The 19,671-nt window shown below is 40.2% G+C and overlaps 1 protein-coding gene across 1 annotated transcript in view; it reads right to left on the reverse strand.

Moving 5' to 3' along the window:
* The window catches only part of ITGA2 (integrin subunit alpha 2), a 68,430-nt gene that overhangs the window by 36,405 nt on the left and 12,354 nt on the right, over positions 1-19,671 (reverse strand). Inside the window, exons 2-4 of the mRNA XM_054187081.1 lie at positions 13,527-13,650; positions 4,498-4,607; positions 3,532-3,623 (exon numbers count right to left, since the gene is read on the reverse strand). Coding sequence (XP_054043056.1) covers positions 3,532-3,623; positions 4,498-4,607; positions 13,527-13,650 — 326 coding nt within the window. The remainder of the gene's footprint in view (positions 1-3,531; positions 3,624-4,497; positions 4,608-13,526; positions 13,651-19,671) is intronic.

Raw genomic sequence — 19,671 nt, forward strand, 5'->3', positions numbered from 1 at the left:
CCCTGCTCCACAAACTATTGGTTTGAAACTAGGGTTGCTACTTGCATATCGCTTACAGGCGTGCAGAGAAATACTTCCAGTAACCAGGAGGTGGCATCCGAGCCATGGGCATGCAGGTCCCTGTGAGCACGCAGAGAGGAGCTTCTCTTGCCACACGTCAGATTGCCACCAACAGCGTGACCAGACTGAAGAGTTCTGTGATCAGTGCGCGCACACACACACACGCATATTTATTAATTTGAGAAGCCTTGTTCCCAAGGGAAATTCACTTTGACAAAATATTTACAAGTTAAACTTCATCATCTCCGGTGAGGATGCAGCCTCACGGCATGCACTGTCCCGTTTAGCTGCAGCTAAAAGGACAAGTTTGGCCCTGGCTTTGTGTCATTGCCTTCCGGGGAAAATAATCTTGCCTGAAAATGATCTCTGTAAAAAGAAACATTTTCATCTGGATCAACCAGCTGGCTGCATGACAGCCACACCTCTGATATTAGAAGGACTTTTACAAAAGTATCTAGACAAATACTGAGACAGTATTTTGTCATGAGGATATCTGGGGTCCGCGTGGGGGTGATTTTCTTTTTAAAAGAAAATCATGTTAGGAGCTCAAGGGAAAAACAACCTCTACATAACCTCTGACCAACTGTTCTGAAAAGAAACGATAGCTGCGTTACATATACTTTCTGATTGCTCTATCCAGTCAGGAGAGCCTGGAAAACAGAAAATGCACCATCTCTACTTAGGAAGAGAAGAGAGAGTGAACGGCACTATTGCCCTTTTCTCAAGAATATTGAAAAAAAGGTAATTAAAGAAGTAAATGGAAAATGAGCTAAATCACATATCGCTTCACACATTGGTTCACCAGTGGTAGGCTGCATCAAACTATCTTAACATCTTTGACAAGCTTGCAGATTTTCTAGACAAAATAAAGGAAGTCTATCTACGTTATCTGATCTTGAGGTAAGTGCTCTTTTAAGCTGCTACATGGGGCATGGTTAGTTTTACTGGAAAAGATGGATATTTACAGAGGTGAGAGGGACAAAATAAATCATCTATATTGCTAACTATGAAGCTGGAGGAGAGTTACTAGTCTTTAATTTATTTTTAATTTAAATTTCTTTTTAGATCAATCTCACTTGCTCGTTTTCTAGTTTTCTTCTGTATTAGTGGTAACTCAAAATTGTGATGTTAATCTTGGAGCAAGAAGTAGAAATGTTCTAATAAACTTTACCGATCTTTACTTTAAAAAAGGGAAAAGCTCTAACGTTCTTGCATTGTTACAGTCAGAAATTTAAGATGCATCATTAATGCAGGGGGAAACTGGGAGATCACATATCAAGAACTGATGAACTTGAAAAGTGGAATATTAGAAAAGGGTGTAGACTTTCCCTTAAGAACTAACGCTAAGAAAGGACATAAACTGGGAGTTCACTGAGTGGAAGAGAGAGTAGCAGATGGATTGGGCGCTGGCTGAGTGCAGGGTGACCACAAGACTGCAGCCAGCAGGCAAAGCAAATACGGCCTTAAGATATGTGCCAAGAAGCACTTGCAGTTGAGACACGGAAATACCAAATACACTATATCTGGAAAGCCTTGGAAAGGCTCATGTGGAATACAGCATAGGTCTGGTCATTCACATTTGAAAGAGGTGTATTTTTTAAAAAAGTGCATTTCAGCCAAAAAACGGAGTGTTTGTTTATCACAGCTTAGGACAAAGCAGAACAATTGTGGGATGCTAAATACAGAAGGGAGATTTTACACATGGGAGATGGGAGCTGTTCCTTTCAACTAAAGGCAGAGCACTGTCCCAAGAACAAACTGAGAGAAACTTTCTGGAGAAAAAACAGTTCTTAACCACCAGTGAAATTCTTAAGCACCTTTCCAACAGGACTAAGCATGCCTCAGAAAAACATAACGAGGGTGTAGAAATGACTGCCCTCTACTTCGGATACCTGTCGGAAGCAACAATATGGCATCAAGCCGCTGAAGCAGGGGGACTTGTGAGCTACGGCATGAACACGCCAGGCTGGGTCACACTCCAGCCAAGCAGCCCAGGGGATGCAGCACAGGCTGCTGCAAGCCGGGGGAGGCTGAGAGAGAAGCAGCCGCAGGAGGGAGGAGGAGGAGGACACTGAGCTGGGAGGAGGAAGCCCTGAGCATATCACAAAGAGCCCACCACAGGGGGCACCTGCCAGAGACAGCACCTCAGAGCCAAGCCCTGGCTGGCAGCAGCTTGCAATTATGAGAAGTTAGTTTCCGCTTGTTGTCTAATTATTGCCACAACTAAGTCATGGGGCTTTGGATATTTGTTGAGGCTGAGCCACAGATAAGCACCTGTCTCCAGCACCCCACTCTCTTATGTCAAAAAGAACTCCTGCCGCCAAAGATGTGGCTAACTGTTCATGTCTTGGCATTCAACTTTTTTTTTTTTTAGTTACTTTATGCAATTTAAGGCGAATCAATCAATAACATATGGATCAAGAAATTATTCTTGACTGAGAGAACGTAAAGTATTACTAGAAAATACCAATTTTTCTGCATGAGATGTTTTAAATTACTGCCCTTACTGACACTGATTAGAAGTGGTATGCATGGGACAGCATTAACAGTAATTAAAGGTATTATCTGAGAGACAGCATAAGATTTTTTTAAATCAATACCTTCTCAAACAAACTATCAAGAAGAGCACTGTTGCTGTATTTTGAAGTTATGATTGACTTTACTAACTCCAAGAGAGCTGCTGGAAGGGCTGGAAATTTTTTTTAAGTACTTCATTGAACTGGGCTATGTAGTAATGAAGATAATAAACACTTCAATACTTTTGCAGAAGATGCAACAGAAAAATACAAAGCTTAAAAGTGAGCCTTAAAGCTCTCTTGTCTGTAGTTTATTGTTTCAGTTAATTACTGCACATCCCTACAATGTATGCACCAAACTGGAATACACCTTCACTGGAACAGTTTTCATGCTTACAGTTAAGATTGTCAAAAAGCATATTAAACAGGTGTTAACTTCCTTTCAGTTATGACATCTGTTTTACAGGCTCCAAGGACAGTGGTTTGCAGAATATACACACAGCAAACACATCCTCCTCCAGCTCACTAACCAAATAAAACATATCGCAGTTCCACATGACTAGAAATCCTAACATCTCAGGAGAACAGTCACTCTGCGTATGGTAGAGGAGATACCCCATACTGTCTTTTGAAAGCATAATCAGAACTATACAAGACTGCTTTAAAGATGTCCGTGGTGGAAATATTCTTGCCTATGTCATCTTGCCTTTAATTATGTGCCTTTTTGTAGGATATTTAGATAAATGATGACGGAGAGAACTCGTAATTTTCCTGATTTTGGACTGTAGGTAATGACAGTAGGATAGGATATTTTAAAATATGTAAAATATGTATTAATCTATGCTGCATAATAAAATACATTCAGCTTGGAATTATCAAAAAATGTGGAGAATTCTAGTTTTGTTATTCTCCTCAGGAATTTCTATGTGTACTGAATAAGTCCTTGTATACATACCAAAAATCCTCCTGTTTTTGAGTTCTGTATCAGAGTCAAGCCAAGGTTCATGTCTTTCTTTATCTCAGTCACATTTGGGATATTTATTAAAGCTGAAATAAAAAGAGATTAAGTAATGACAGAATAGTGCATCAGATGTAGAAGCAATTTAGTAAGTTAGAATTCCTTTTTGAAAGCTTGATTTCTCAGCATCCAAGACGCCTCTTTCAAATGGCTGCATACAGATCTGAAACAAAGGAAACGAATACTAATCTTTGTCAAAAATTTGCTAACCATTAACTACAGACATGAATTAAGCATGGCCATTTAGAGTACCTGCCCTCGAGAGCTGGAGGCAAAAGAAAGGAAGAAAATGTCTACCTATTGAGCATTTTCGGCTGGCTGAGTAGCTGCAGCCAAGCAGCTACTGCTACATTCCTCAGGACACCAGACTCCTCTGATCCAGTATCAGGCTTTGGACAAAAACCTGGAAGGAGCAAGTGGAGGACTGAAATGCTCCGCACCACAAATAAACATAAAGCAGGCATCTCAGCACATTTTGCTGCCCTGTATTTTCATTGTATCCAAAAGCGAATCCCATTTATACTGAGTCCACAAACGCACAGGGGCAGAAAAGGCCTCATATAATACATATTCACTGAGTGTGATTCAAAATGAGAATGTAACAAGTGTTAAGTGATGTTAAGAGTGTGACAGCCTCCTCCAGCCGCTCCGGCTGTAGGAGCCCAGGCTGGTGGCCAGGGACTCTGCCCAGGCTGAGGGACGTGGCACCAGCCATGGAGCTGAGAATGTACCTGGGACACACACACACACACACACCACCACACACACAAACACACACACAGGTCACAGGCTGAGATTATGCAGAGAGATGGTTAAGAAAAGATTTAATGAGGTAGATTGGCCCAGTACAAAAACAAGGGAAAACCCAGCAACTGTAGCAAGACATTATTTTTTACAACTTACCTTGCAAATTCAATTTTTTACATGTGGTTTTGGACGTACCAACAGGACACGCATAGATATCTCCAGTTCGGTTAGCCGGATAGCCGCTCCAGGGTGAACCAACCAACAACCTGAAGTAACAGGAAGTTCATTAGGTCTTTGGTGACACTGGAAAAGTCCAGCAGCATTACTGCACAGCACTCCGTAGCTAACAGATAAAGAGGCTTTCACCAGATACAGCACCTAAGACACCCAGGAGCCTGCTCCAGAGCTGTTCAGCAGCTTTACTTGCACGTGAACACACCGGGTTCACCAGGGACAACGTTGGTGGAGAGGCCTCTGGGCATTAGGCTGCCTCAAATACATACACTGTTGTTCCTGTGACAGCATGTCATAGTGCCAGAAGAAATATGTCAAAGACTATTAATCTAAGTGGATGCACACAGATCTAGAAATACGTACGTTGGGGACTGAGAGACAAAAAAATTATTGTTCTGCCACTTAATGGTTAACTGGTTCCTTTTAAGTTATTCTTTTAGCTGTAAAGAAGCATTTGCTACAGGATCTGCTCAGCAACAGTCACATGCGTATGCCTGAGCTTGAACGTTACCACACCTTGACAACACTGAGTCAGAAAGAAAATAGTGCAGGTGATAACAGCCTGCTGTGTGAAGTATTTAATCCTGAACAAGAAAGTTAAAGATTTATGATAATTTGTGCCTACGACACAAAGTGATTCACTTTCTCTGACTCACTCCCTCATAAGGTGCCACAAGGTTTGCACTCCCATATCTGCTCCTCAAGACCCCTTTAAGTTTTATCTGAAAGCCTGCACAAAACAGGTTAAATCGGCCCCTGTGAATACTGCTTAAGAACACCTATTTTTCAGCACAAATCTCAGCGAGTGAAACCACCAGACAGTGTAGGGCCGTGCAGGGCTGGAAGAGAAGGACAATTCTTTATGCCGTTTAACGTGCAGTGCAATAAGGGTAAGGCAAGACATGACCATTGGCAGATGATCTCAAAGGGTACGAAAAAATCAAATGGATGATTAGAAAGGAGAGACTGTGGGTATTTGCCCCAGCAGCAGAACAGTTTATGGTAGAAATTAATGCATTTATGGGACAGTAAAAGAACCAAGCAATGGGAGCCCACTACAGAATATGGAACTTTGTAAGAAACCTTCTTTTTTAATTGGTCAATAAGTTGCTAAAAGCAAAACTGTTGTCCTCTAAAATGTTACAGGTAGGTAATGCAAATAACTTACACTATATAAAGAACACTTTTAATGAAATTACTATGTTTCAAAGCAATTGCTATATATCATATTAACTTTCCAGAGATCATCTGATTTTACCGCTGCAATTTTATAACTATTTTGAATAAAACGGCTTTGATAAAAATACATAGTTTTAGATGCACAAGCAAGAGTTTGAGTCCTTTTTAGCTTTCTCAAAGAAAATGCTACTCACTGCATTTTTTTAGTTTATTTCATCTCAATTAAACACAAACTTAAGAGCACAAATTATTCTGTTATTCTGTTTTACCAGTTTGGTTGGAAGTAACTTCAGACACTATCTTCTGTGTGTAGGAATATTTTAAAAATACCTACCTCCTTCTCAATTACCTTGTTGAAAAACAGTGATTAGGCAGGCAGCAGGAATGGGATTTTGTGTACTTTTAGCATCTCTAAACCTGCAATTCAGGTTCATATAAATACCTCTCTATATAAAAACAGTGTACGTTACACTAGCTGTGAGGAGGCCTCTGATCTTCTGAGGAACATAGCCTCTTCTGCACAGACGAAACCAGAACAACCATAGCTCGGGACCAAATAACCACAGCTCATGAGAAACTGCTCCACTGGTCATGTACCAACAGACGATACAACCTGCAAACACCTGCAGTGACACAGAGGGCTGGAGCCGGTCAATAGCGATTGACAGGAGGAAGACGTGATGTAACAGTCTGCCCCCTTGTTAGGTACTACAGAGTTATTTACAGTTATAAAATGCTAACTGCGCTGGCGAGAGACAGAAAGTTTTAGTGGAAGCAGAAAACAGTTTTCAAAAAGGATGGCAGCACTGCATATGTTGTATCTGAAACTGGAACGGCTTTTCAGCATTAAGTGTCAAGCTGCACTGTGTACATTTATAAATATTTGTATGTTTTTTCTAAGTTTCCCAGAAGGCAAATGCATTTCAGAGTGCCTGCATGAGGACAGCTACTGTTCAAAGAATGACCTTAATGGATCTTGAAAATACCCCCTGCATCACTCTGTCAGGTCACAAAACCCACCGTAAATCTCTGCACCGCACTGGCATCGCGGTGCAGCCGTGGGTTATCCTGAAGCACATAGTTTCACACACAAAACAAGTGAGAAGGAGAAGACGAGAAATGTGCTTGAGCACTAGCTGTCCCCAAATCCAAGCCTAACTCTAAGCCTAACTCCAACCCTCATCCTTGCTATTAGCATAAACTAGAGACAAACGCCATCTGCAGAGCTTAGAAAAAGCAGTTCTCTCCCTTTCATCACGCATATTTGCACTCATTCCATGGGCTTTATGTTGTAATGTGGGCTCTGAAACTCCTGTTTCCCCCAACCTCAACATTAATTCCAACCCAGACATCTATTTATACCAAGGAATCATCACTCTTTATACACAATCCACTTGATAAGTTGTAAACTTCATATTCACAACTGTATTTTACTTTTGCTAGCCCTAAAACTAACCTTGTAGCTGTTGTGTGGTACAAACAGAAAAAGGTAAGCCAAACAAGACAAAATCTTCTGGTTTTAAACCCAAACATAAATCCCTGCCAACTGTGCCCACAGCAAACTTAACTTTGTCTTTCATTTAGCTTGCACTCCTCATACTTTACTGGAAATTATTATATTACCTTCCCTTTTGCTGTATTAGTCCTCCTTGTAGACTTGTAGGGTCCATGAATCCAAATGCCAGAACTATGCTGTAGGCCAAAAAATGCCACTCCATACACATAATCTAACACATAGACCTTACTAACACTGTGATTTTCAGAAATGAGCAGAGATATTAAACCCCTTCCCTTATTTGACTTAACTAGTCTAACACGCCATCAATACGCTCCTGAGAAAAAGTTATTAACCAATTTCTGCCAAGCCTAGCCCTGTACTTTTAATTGCAAACCTTAAAGGTCCTAGGAAACAACTTAATTATTATTTCTCTCATATCCTGAGCCTTACTTAAGATTAATATGAGCCTTAATCTATATTAGACATTAGCAAATCCTACCTGCCTTTGAAAATTAACAAAAACCATTACAGTACAGAGTTACACAATACTGCTCTGGGAAAATGCATGTGTATCTTTCTGAAACATCAGAAGCGAAGAAAGCAAGACAGTATCTGGCTAACATCCTGCTAACTACAAAAATATTTTTTTACTGTGATTAAACGGGATACACATGAAGCAGAGTGAAACAGAATGTATCTGGAAAGAATGCAACAAATGAGTACTAAAATACTTGAAAATGCTTGTTTCCAAATAAACTGTATCATGTACAGTGTATTAATTAACGGTCTTTTCCAGCCATGAGTTAAATATTTATTTTTACAAAACTTCTGTATGTGTCCTTGTAGACTGTCTTTACACAATACTATTGTGATTAACATGTAATATTGCCACTGATTTTATTATTCAGCTCCTTAAGCAGTCTCCAACATTGTATACAAAGCGACGGAACCACATGAAGTCAAATAAAGTTCAGCAGCATTGCCATACCACACAGGCTGCAGGAGTGGCAGATCAAAGTGCAACAGGAATTATTTCTGGGAAATTACACCATGACAAAGCTAGTAACTGGCAAAGTGTGATGTAGCAGAAAAAATCAGAATTCATGGCAAAAGGCTAAATTCCCAGCTGTTGTTAGAGCACATTTTATATCTTCTGGTTTCTTTTTTTCTTTTTTCTTCTCTTGCATTTGCTCTTTAGTGTGTTTTTTTAAACACAAAGATGGCTAATAGGAAATAGGAAAATAAAAGTAGAAAGGACCTCTTAAATCATCTGGACCTTTTCCTTACAATTACAGGAAGCGATGAATAGATATGAAAACCAGAAAACTCTTCACTCTCGTACATGCTTCTCTGCACACCCTAAAACACTTATCATCATCTAAAACTTTCCATCCTTTGAACAAAAGACTCAAAACTTCAAAAACTTCAGTGAGCCATGGCAAGAGAATTTGACTGACAGACTTAAAAGGCCTAGAAGCCAGAAGCCAGAGCTGCTTCTCCAAGCAGGAAAAAGGCAAACTGTAGGGCACGTAGTCAGGGAAGCAAAATCTGGGCAAGGAAGTCAGTGTTAGCAGCGGTGCTGGCACTGAAAAGATGGAGCTGTAACCATGGCAGCATTTTGTTAAAAAAAAAAAAAAAAAGTTGGCAGAAATTACCTTACTCATTAAAATCAGAAGGTTTTGAAAATGTATTGATTTCAACAAAAGTTGCTGCAGAAATGTGTCTTTTCAGCAAAACATCATTTTAGTCTGAAGTAGCAACACTGCACCTCAGGAGAAAGGCTGCTGTGCTTTCATGACCGGTGAGTGGCATGCAATGATTTTTAAAACTACCCAGTACTGCAACAATTATGTGATACATCAGCAGGGGCAGTGCATATTAAGGTGTCATTACTGACATAATATGGAATGAAACAAAATACTTTAAAAAAGAAAAATCCCGTAACATAAACTCCAAAACAAAATTCAAAAATTCCAAATCCTAATCACACAGACACAACCGAGCAGGGTGGCTGCAACTTCATACCAAACAGTACCTCATCAGCAGACTGACATTTTAGCTCTGTTGTGCAATATATCTACAGACTGAAGACACGTATGGGCAGGAAAAAGCACTTTAACAGCTATATACAGCTATTTAATCTTCCACACCTGAGACAGACGTAAAACCAAGTGTCAGCACAGAGTAAGTACCGTTATCTTTGCAGAAGGTACTATCAGATGCTGTTCAGGGAATGCACACTCAAGACAAACTTGACAGGGTAGAATCCCCCTTTCTAAAAGATTATGCTTATAAAATAACAGAGAAATTGGTCTCAAGGTCCAAATACAGATGATCTCATGACAGGGTGAACCAGAGCGTAAACTGAATGATGTTTCTGTTGTGGCTAATTACTTGTGCAGTGCCTGAACTTTTCTAATTGATGAGTTTATTTGGTGTTCACAATTTTCCTTGAGTTCACTAAAGAGCTCCTGCTTCAAAATTCCTACCAGGCACTGTGAAAAGCTTGGGCTGTGTTTGACTTGCAAGTTTGTCCTTATTTACAAGCATCACATGTCATCAATGCACAGCAGACCAGTGTCCAATTATCCTGGATCATCTGACTCTACACAAAATGGGCTCCCTTGCTGGTTTGTGTCATAGCTTCCCAACACGTACCAGCCCTCTCCATACTCTACACGCCTGGCTGGACTGTCCTGCCGCTTCGTTCTGAACTTGTCTCAAAGGAAAAGTGATGACATACTGCTGCATGCAGTCCCAGTTCTGCAAAAATTCTCTTCTTTTTATCATTTTCTATAGCCTTTATTGCCTCTGTACCTCCCAGAAATACAGCTGAATAATATAACTAGCATCTGCTGTTTTTTTCTATATCTCTCTTTTCTGTGCTTTGAGAAGAGTACAGGAGGATTTCTAAAGCTGTATTTAATATAATGCCATGTGATTTTATTAAAAGAAGCAAGGTCTAGGAAGTGATAAAATTTCTAGTGGATCTCAGATTCTGGATAGCGTCTCCCTTGGAGAGAGGTGCCACCCCATCAGCGTTTGATGTGGCCAGCAGCCCCGCTGCACCTCAACAGAGTTCTCAAGCACATCACACGCTTGCTGCACGATGACGATCTCTCCATAAAAGCATACGCTCAGTAATAAATGCTCCCCTCTGACAGAAAGCAGCATCCCCAGCAAGGCTCAGTCTGTTTCTCTCACTCCTAGTTCAGCCATGTCGACAAGTGCTCTGCAGATGGACTGCTGCCTCTGCGTTCCTTATAGGAGAAAGCAGCTCCATACCGAACATCTTGAGTGTTTTGTGGTGGTTTTGTGTTTTATTTTTTTTAAATAATTCACACAAGAAAAAGCTCTATTGTCCTAAGGAAAAAAAAACCCACAACCTAGAAATAAAGAGAACAAGAGAGTAAAACATGACTGACTTTTTTTTTTTAAGCTTGTCTTAATGATTTCTGGAGAGGAAGACTGAAAAGAGCTTTTCTTCACTGAAGAGTCTCTAACAAGTCATGGTTACTCAACCAAGAACTGATGAAATCCCCCTGACTTTTGGAGATATGGTCAGACACAGTGCAGTGAATGAACAAACGATGAAGTGCCTATCTACGGGAAAGCTTCCCAGATTCATAATATTCATATAGTTGGGAGAAGAGAGGAGAAGTTAATCCAAAGTTACTCTTTCCCAAACTCCACCACACGTTATTCAAGAAAGTGGTAGTGGAGGAGTTTTTATATAGGAATTAAAATAAAACAGGGAAATACAAAACATAAATAGCTTGAGTGACTCTGAAACCTAGTGCTCCTGTTGCAAGCTTATTGAAAAACTTCGAAGAAGTACACAACACCAGACATAGTTTCTCCATGTATGAGCCAAAGCATTCATTTCACTTCAGGCAGACATGCTTGTTCTCCTTCAATGGCTTTACACAGAAGTTTTAAAAAAGAGAGCTCTGATCTATGGGTGACTAAACACATAATTAAAGCAGACAGAAACGCAGTGAAAAGCCACCACAACATCAGGCGAGGAGTGGGGATAGGTTGGGAGTCTACCCAACGGAGGGAGAGGAAACGCCAAGCTCCTAGTTCGGAGGATACAGCTCTGCTTTCCACTTATTTTACCTCCTGATCACTGATGGCAAACACAGTAATGCCAGAGATGCAATGGGATGTAGGTAATCTTACATCTCTGCATATGTATCTCTGTGCAGGGCTATACACAAATGTCTCAGCTAGCTCAATATTTTCGTACGGGCTTTTCCAAACTTTAATTGTAACATTTTCACATGCATTTTCATGTATTTCTGATTTTAACATCTTACTTTCCTCTTACAGAAAAGAGTTCAGTTACTTACTATCTGTCCATCATCACTTAAGCATTTGCTGATGCCAGATTATGGCTATTTTGGTGTCCTGGTTTGAGGTAAAACAGAAACAATTTTCTGTTTTGTAATTTTGCTTTTTAGCTGGGCCTCTTCTAACTGACTAAACTCTGAAATTAACAGCATATTGTTCAGAAACTGTTCACTCTCAGAGTGATAAGACCTGATTATACCAAGGAATGGTATGCACAGAGGCTCTTGCTTAGACTTGTTGCTATAATAACCAAGGTCAGCTCACTTCGTTATTTGCCCCGTTAGAGGGTCGGAAGCGGAGAAGCGTAGAGGGGTCACACCTGTAGGGAGGAGCGGACAGGACAGGTGACCTAAAACTGACCAACAGGGTATTCCACCCCGTATGCATCACGCTCAGTATAAAAGCTGAGGGATCAAAGGTCAAGTCTCTTTCTTCAGTGGCCGATGTCCGAGGAGGACCCTGCCTGTTCGTCTGCCTTTAATCCCAATCCAAGCATTCCTGGCTCCAGACCCAGAATTCAGCTCCTGTCCGTCGCTGACTCCAGTCTGGGACTTTCCCTGTGCCTGCTGGTGATGCGATCGTCATCCTGGGAGCTGGATGCGGTTTTGTATATATTGTATACTTTATTATTATTAATAACAATATTATTATTTTTTATAATATATATATATTATAAAAAGTCAGTCATGTTTTACTCTCTTATTCTCTTTATTTCTAGGTTGTGGGTTTTTTTTTTCCTTAGGACAATAGAGCTTTTTCTTGTGTGCATTATTTAAAAAAAATAAAACACAAAACCACCACAAATATAATAAAATTTATTTTATTTATAATTCCGTTATTTTTTAATATTTTCAGTAAAGTAGTTCAGTTCTTTCTCTAAACTCATAAATCTCATTATCTTTTCCTCTCCTCTCTTTGGAGGAGGCAGGGGGGCATCTGTCATTCTGATTGGCCAATCCGGCCAAAACCACGACATTTGGTTCTGACACTGTATCAATCTACAGAGAATGACACATCTAAAATGCCATCTAGGCTTCCGATAATGTAGATAACTTGTGTGACTTTCTGCTATAGACTTAAACCCATGTATACACTAATAACCACTTAAAGTAGTTGAGTACGACTGAACTCGTTATAGACATACAGTCCTCACCATGAAAGACACCTTAAGCTCAGTTGCTGAGGCTGCAGAGGAGGAAACACTCTGTTTTCCACTAAATGGGTTTACTCTGGCTTAATAGTTTAAAGTTATTTTTGAAACCAACAGCACTAGAAAAAATATTTTACTAATTACTCATCAAACCCAATGTTGTGGCAACAGCGGACTTCTCATCAAATTTTATGGCTGAAGAGATGCAGCGGACACAAGGCCTTTGCTAGCCACCGTGTTATGATACACATTCCGTCCCTTGAGAAGCGAAGACAATACTATGTCAGACACAAAATGACACAAATTTAAGTTCACTTAATTTTAATATTCATCATTACAACTTCCCAGCCCTAATCATTTGTTTTAACCTCAACAATGTTAAAATGAAAAAATATCCCACAAATGCGCAATGTGTAAGAGAGATGCTATTGGCAAAAGAAGGAACGAAAGGAAAGCTAAAATTCCACAGCAATTGTGAGTCTGAGGAAACTTGTATTGGAGATGAAAGTAAAAGATTAACAGAAAGGAAGACCTCAGACAGCATTGTGTAAAGGAAAAAAACCTGAACATTCGCATGCATAGGTCTTTAGAATATTTTCACTTTTGTTTTGAAAATGTAAGTACTTACTAGCAAAAAGATAACTCTAATATAAAAAGGAATTAACTGGAACACATTTAAATGAAATTTGGAATTATAGAAGAAAAAGCAGTTGCAACATTTTTTCCTTAACTTTTTAACTGGACATATAACAAGGTGTTCAAACTGCTTACCATTTGCCTTGTTCATTTATAAACTGTTGAACTGAATATCCAAACTGCTCTCTTGATGGGCCAGAAAATATTTTTGCTTCTAGGAGCCCAACATTGTAGGCTTCACAGCAGTTATGAAGAATGCCTGTTAACAGAAAGATTATGATTATCAGAGAAGCAATTAAAGAAGAATTTTAATCCCAGTGAAGAAGGTTCTTCATCTGTGCCAGCTCCCCCGATAGAAGAAAACAAAATGTAGCCTCCGACATGTGCAAGAAAAAACCCAGCCTTTTCCCTGCATTACCCATCTGCCCATGTGTAATGCCTGTCTATCACTGTTTATAGGTGTTATAATACTGTGGGCAGAGATCAATGATGCGTTCACTGTTTGCATTAACAAAAGTTGCAGCATTACTAATGGGAATGTTTTAGCTGAAGGGAGGCAAGAAATATGATTCAGAGATCTGTTATCCTCCTTTACCCTAAGGCATAAGTTAAGTTTATGGCACAGCAAACACGTAACAGCCTGCTGAGATACATTAAAACGAAAATGTACTAACTGTAACTGCTAATACTGTTTGTATACTAGTGTCTATCTGCAACTTAATGTTTGAAGCACTGGAACACAAATCAGACTGCATCGGAAAATCTACATTTTTGAGTAATTTCATTATCAGGCCAGAAGCTTTTGTTTTCAGTCCAAACAGTCTGAACAGTTGTCCAAACAGGAAAACTTAGAAATATAAACATGCAAGATAGAACTGCATTAATAAATCATGACACTTAACACTGAAACTCCACTTTGCTGTGATCATAGCATTAATTGCTTTTCCTTGGGCACTTGCGTGCCTAGGAATAAGGATATGTCACTCCGTGCCATTTTTTTGGGAACTGGCAGTGTGGGCTGGGGACAAGGTCCTAAATGTCACCAGTTTGCTGTGGGCGTGGGGCCCACTCCTCATTCACAAAGGACCTGAGTGCTTTCTGATCAAAAGCTGCAGATGGACATCCTGGAGAACACCTACTAGAGAAGCTGCAGGAAAATGGACAGAGTCCCCTAATAGCCAGGAGTAGATAACTCCTCTCCCATCTTGGAGGTGGAAGGACTGACACACCAATGGGATCTCAGGAACAAGTTACACCCCAGCTAAGACACACCCTGGGGCTCCTGAGAACCCTCCAAAAATGTCACTGACAGAAGAAATCATGACCTGTGGTTGCACTGCACAGTTACTGCCTGAGGTTCCCAGGTGAGGCAGGTTCATGAAGTTGCATATGGGTTAAACAACATCCCTCACATTTCCCCTCCCTTCCTGTGTGCCCAGACAGAATGAGTTTTAACTGCTCTACACACAAAATACGCCTCACCGTAGTTATTTGTTATGAGTCATTGTGAAGTAAAGTGGCAGCCTTTATGATAATCCCTTATAACAGGGAACTTTTAAGGAGACATGAGCCTATTTTTGGCATCTTAAAAATATAAGCTTAAATTCTAAGTGTTTCTCTAGTTTTAATGGGCAGCGAACTCATTGTTGGTATCACTCTCTTCCAGGTCCCCAAACCAGCTTCAGAAGAGAGGTTAAGAGGGATTATATTAGCATAAAGCAGTCCGTCACAGTAGCTCAGCTGTAATAGTAATAACAACAACAACATCATATTGAAAACATTAAAATCACAACCGCAGGTTTGCAGGCAAAGTTCACGACACGTAAAAACTTTCAATGAATTTTGTACCTTTGCCCATAAAATAGGAAACACACACGTTACTAGCAGAAGACTAAATACAACTCACACAGTTACTGCTTTTTTAGCACAAACTCAAAACAGGAAATCATATATTAGTTATTTCAAACAACCACTATCTACAACTGGCCTCTGGAAAGCGAGCAGTCACCCTTTGCTAAAAGTATAGTTCCTTGAGAAACATCCTTAGAGATAAATATATTTCCTGAGTCATGTTACTTAAGACTGGAGAACACAACGGGTACAGACATATCACTCTGTGTTTTGCAGTACTGTTGACACAACCATATATATTCATTGCTCAAGTCTGGGTTTTGGGGAGAGGGAAAAGAGGAGCTGAGATAGATACCAACAGTCATAATTTTGCGATCTAATATACTGCATTGTATCAAAATATTTTTCTCACTTCACATCCTGTGTTTGGTTTTGGGTCTGTGGTTTCCAAATTATATTATCCTCAGCCAGAAATCAAGCACAATTTAGCAGTGCCCCATTCTCAAAGGCCACAGGAGACTATACTGCAATGCCATCCCGCATGTAAATACAGAAGACGACTATGTCTCCAAGTTATATGGTGCACATGGAAACAAACTTTTGCTTTTGAGTCAAGAGCCAAAAGTATCCTAGAATTATAAACATTTCCAGTGTGACCCCAAATTCAATGACATCTAGAGAAAAACTCCTGACTGCCTGGACACTGTTACACAGTTCTTAGTAAATCACACCTCTCGCCAAGTGGTAACATTGCTAAATGTCTTTTGACTAAGTCCACTGGCCAACTTCGGTGCAAATGCACGGAGGATCTTTCAAATTGTGTCCAAAGGGAGAGTTTTATTAAATGCTACGGCCAGGGCAAAAATTTCCAGAACTGGATAAAACTAGAGAGACCAGATAACACAACCAACAGCCTGAAGGGAAGTCCCTGTGCTGATTCAAATTCCCCTTGGGTGCTGTGATGAGTCAGACATGGGTCAACACAACATGCGCTGGGTTACTCCTCGTCTGTCCACCTCTCCCCCTCGCCCTCCCACAGGCAATGCAGCATCCTTCCCTGGACCTTCCACAGCCGCTCTTGTGGTCCTGCTTTCTCCAAGATGGGGGCTGATTCCAAGGAGCAAAGACACTGCCTGGCCCAACCTGGAGATGCTTCAGCTCCTTGCAGTTTCTCTGGGCCTCATCACGTCTTAGGGGAGCAATGCTCTTTTCTTCTCACCAGCCTCCCATCCCATCTCCTCACTGAACCGTTTCACTTGTCCTTCCCATTTACCACTGGGGTTTGGTTTTATTCCTGTTAATCATTTGCACTACTGCAGCATCACAGCACTGCTCTTTGAGGGCAAGAATTTCTACCTGCAATAACGAGAAAACTGTTTGACAGGCCACAGGTCTCTTCTCAAAACTGCTTCTATCATCCTCACTTTCTGGCCAGGCAGATAGTCCAGGACAGCAAAAAGAAAAGCGCAAAAAATCAAACCCACCCCTGAAGACACACTGTCATCTACAATATCCTATGGACCAGCTTTGCCTCCCATTCGTGACTCCTTTGCAAAATCAAATTAGAAAGGCTTGGCAAATACACTTTGACTGATCACGAACATAATAAAGTGAACCACAGTTTCAGCATATTTTAATCACAGTCATTTTAAATTCCACATTTTTATAACCATTAGCAGGTTTTTGATTTTTAGATCTACTCCACACAAATCTTAATGGGTTTGGGCCTAACAAGTATAGGCTTGCAGTAATATACTAGGCATTTTCCTGCCATTTTCCTCCATCTTATATAGTGCTTACACTATAAGGACATCTTTTATCCATTTTGTACATCTATCTAAATACAGTATTCAGAATGAGAAATTCAAGCATTTGTAGCCAAAAAAAGAGAAAATGCTAAGTTTGCTTCAAACCTATTTTAAGCCTGTGCCAGAATAAGAGGGTCTCTTATGCGTTAAAAGGGTGCCAATCATTGAAGCATCTAGGTTCAAAGTACTGTATATTCTAGGCTGGAAAGATTCAGTATCTGTTGCTGCCTTCAGGCAATGAACTTTGATAATTTAAGAATCTTGAAATAAAAAAAAAACCTAATTCACTATCTGGATTTTAATAGCTTTTGGTGACAGACTTCTACTTTGTGACCTAACGATCACGATGGGAGATTAGTCGGGCAAGCAAAAATCCACTTCCTAACTTCTGTCTGTAAATGGCACTTTATTTACAGTCAAATAAACAGACCGCATGGAACAAAGGAAGCCAGATACAAGCTTAAAGCTTCTGAAGGACCCTCTGAAGACTTCAAAAGCAGCAGTTCCTCTCTGCCAATTGGGTAGGGGGCACAGGCGCTTTGGTTTAAATAGGATAGCTTCATTCAGCAGAGTAGCTTCTAACATAAAGCTTCAGACAAGAAAAGTTAGAAAAAATCCTTAATGGGATAAAAGGAACTGTAAGCTTTCCAATAAACTCCACTATCTCTTTGCATGGTGGTTTGGTTTTTTTCTGGGAATTCCCAGAAATTGCAGCAACTGCATTATTGCAACGTATACCACAGGAGCTGCAGTGTAGGATTATAGCTGCTTTTATACTTCTGCACCACCATTTTCTTGCTCCTACTAGGACGAAAAACAATACATGTTCTGACTGTGCACCTTTAAGCCTGAACGTGTGGGAATTCTTCCATAACTATAAATGACATGTCTAATGATGGCTATAATGCCTTCTGTTTGCTGCCGTTGAAGTACAAGCTGAAACAAGTTTATTGAAGTAATAGCTCATATTTCTTTATGAACAGCCCAGTTCATAACTGTTTTGATTTTTTAAGGAAAGCTCACAGCTTAAAGTGAGCAAGCAGAAAATGTCTGTTGGGTAATCAGTCATTTCATGTCATGACTATAATAGTTGTCTGATTGTAACCTCTTGTTCAGGTTAATCAGTATAACAAAAAGATTGTTTGATTGGATGAGAAAAAAATGAAATCAGATTTTGTGTGTTTCATTACTTGGTTTGCGAAATAAGTTCACAAAAGTTTAATAAAATATACTAAAGTATTATTAGTCTGCATTTTATGTCATGTCATAAACGTGTCATGTTGTTTTCAGTCTAAATAGCAAAATTGAATTTTCAATCACTTTGTTTTACATCGCAAAGTTGATGCTCCAATTTAAGATGGCAATATATGACAGAATCCCATAATCATACAGACTCAGTTATGTCAACTCTCATCTGGCGTTAAAACATCCAGTCAAACAGAGGCATTCACTGCTGCTGTTATTTATAGGTTGCATCAAACAGGTCTAGCAATCACAGTATAAAGAAAAAAGAAGACAGGACAGATCTTGACCACTGAGTCTATAAGGATCCACCTCATGCTGAACATTAGTTTTACATTTGTTTAGAGTTAACCTTGACAGCAGGAACTTTACAGTAACAGTAAATGTAATGTAAATGTACTTTACATTACTTCACCACTTTTTTTCCCTTAATGGTATTAGCTATAAACCAGAAAAGGTTTCTTATATAATGCAGCTAAGCAACCATTTGTCTTTGTGGTGAGCAGTCACGCCAGTAACGGGAACAGAAAGAGCCCCCGTGGGCAGCTTCCCTCTGCTCGGCAGCACGGGCACAGGCACAGCTACGGCCGCGGCCCCTTTGTGCCCCTCCATCAGGGCAGCGGGCCCTGACAAACCCAAAGTCATCACCCAAAGCTGGGGGATTTGGGGGTGGAAGGGGGTGAGCATGTAGCCACTAAAGAAGAGCAAGGCCATGACCTGGCGTTACGGTAAAACCAAGACTGTGTAACACGCATTCTTGCATGGGTTTTTTAGTGCATGAATTGTTTTGGAAAAAATATCAAGAAAATCCCACTGGATTATTGTCTGTTTCCTGAAGCAGTTTCGTAGACTGGCAGCCAGTAAGATGTGTACAGCCTACATTGCCTTAATTGCTCCATCTAGCATTTTTTGAAGTATTTATTCTTTCCAGAAGAGGGCTTTAACTTTGCCCTTTATGTTACTTCGCTCCAAGAGAGTCACTACAAATTCCACAAAGAAAATTTTCCCCTTGGTCTCAAAGATTTCTTCCTCCAAAGAATACACATCCGCAGGACCCTGAAGCCTGTCAGACCCTGCTGGGGACAGAGAAAGGAAAGGGGTGAGAGAACTCCTAAGTCCTGCTTTACGCTGGCTTCATCTCACAGCAGATTGTGCTCTCTGGTTCAAGCTTTCTCCATGAATGAAGTATTTCTAAGCACTCTTTTTGGGGTGGATTTTCTGGTGTTCTGTATTGTGCAAGGTCACACTGGCTCTCCTTCGTTGTCAGGGAACTTGTAAAAGCACTTTTTTCTCACTCCAGTACCCAACGGGTTATTTTTTTCATCCCTCTGCAAAAATTTGCTGAAGATTGGCTCACTCAGAAACAGAGTACAGGCATC

Source organism: Rissa tridactyla, chromosome Z (assembly GCF_028500815.1).
Source record: "Rissa tridactyla isolate bRisTri1 chromosome Z, bRisTri1.patW.cur.20221130, whole genome shotgun sequence".
Classification (NCBI taxonomy): Eukaryota; Metazoa; Chordata; class Aves; order Charadriiformes; family Laridae; genus Rissa; species Rissa tridactyla.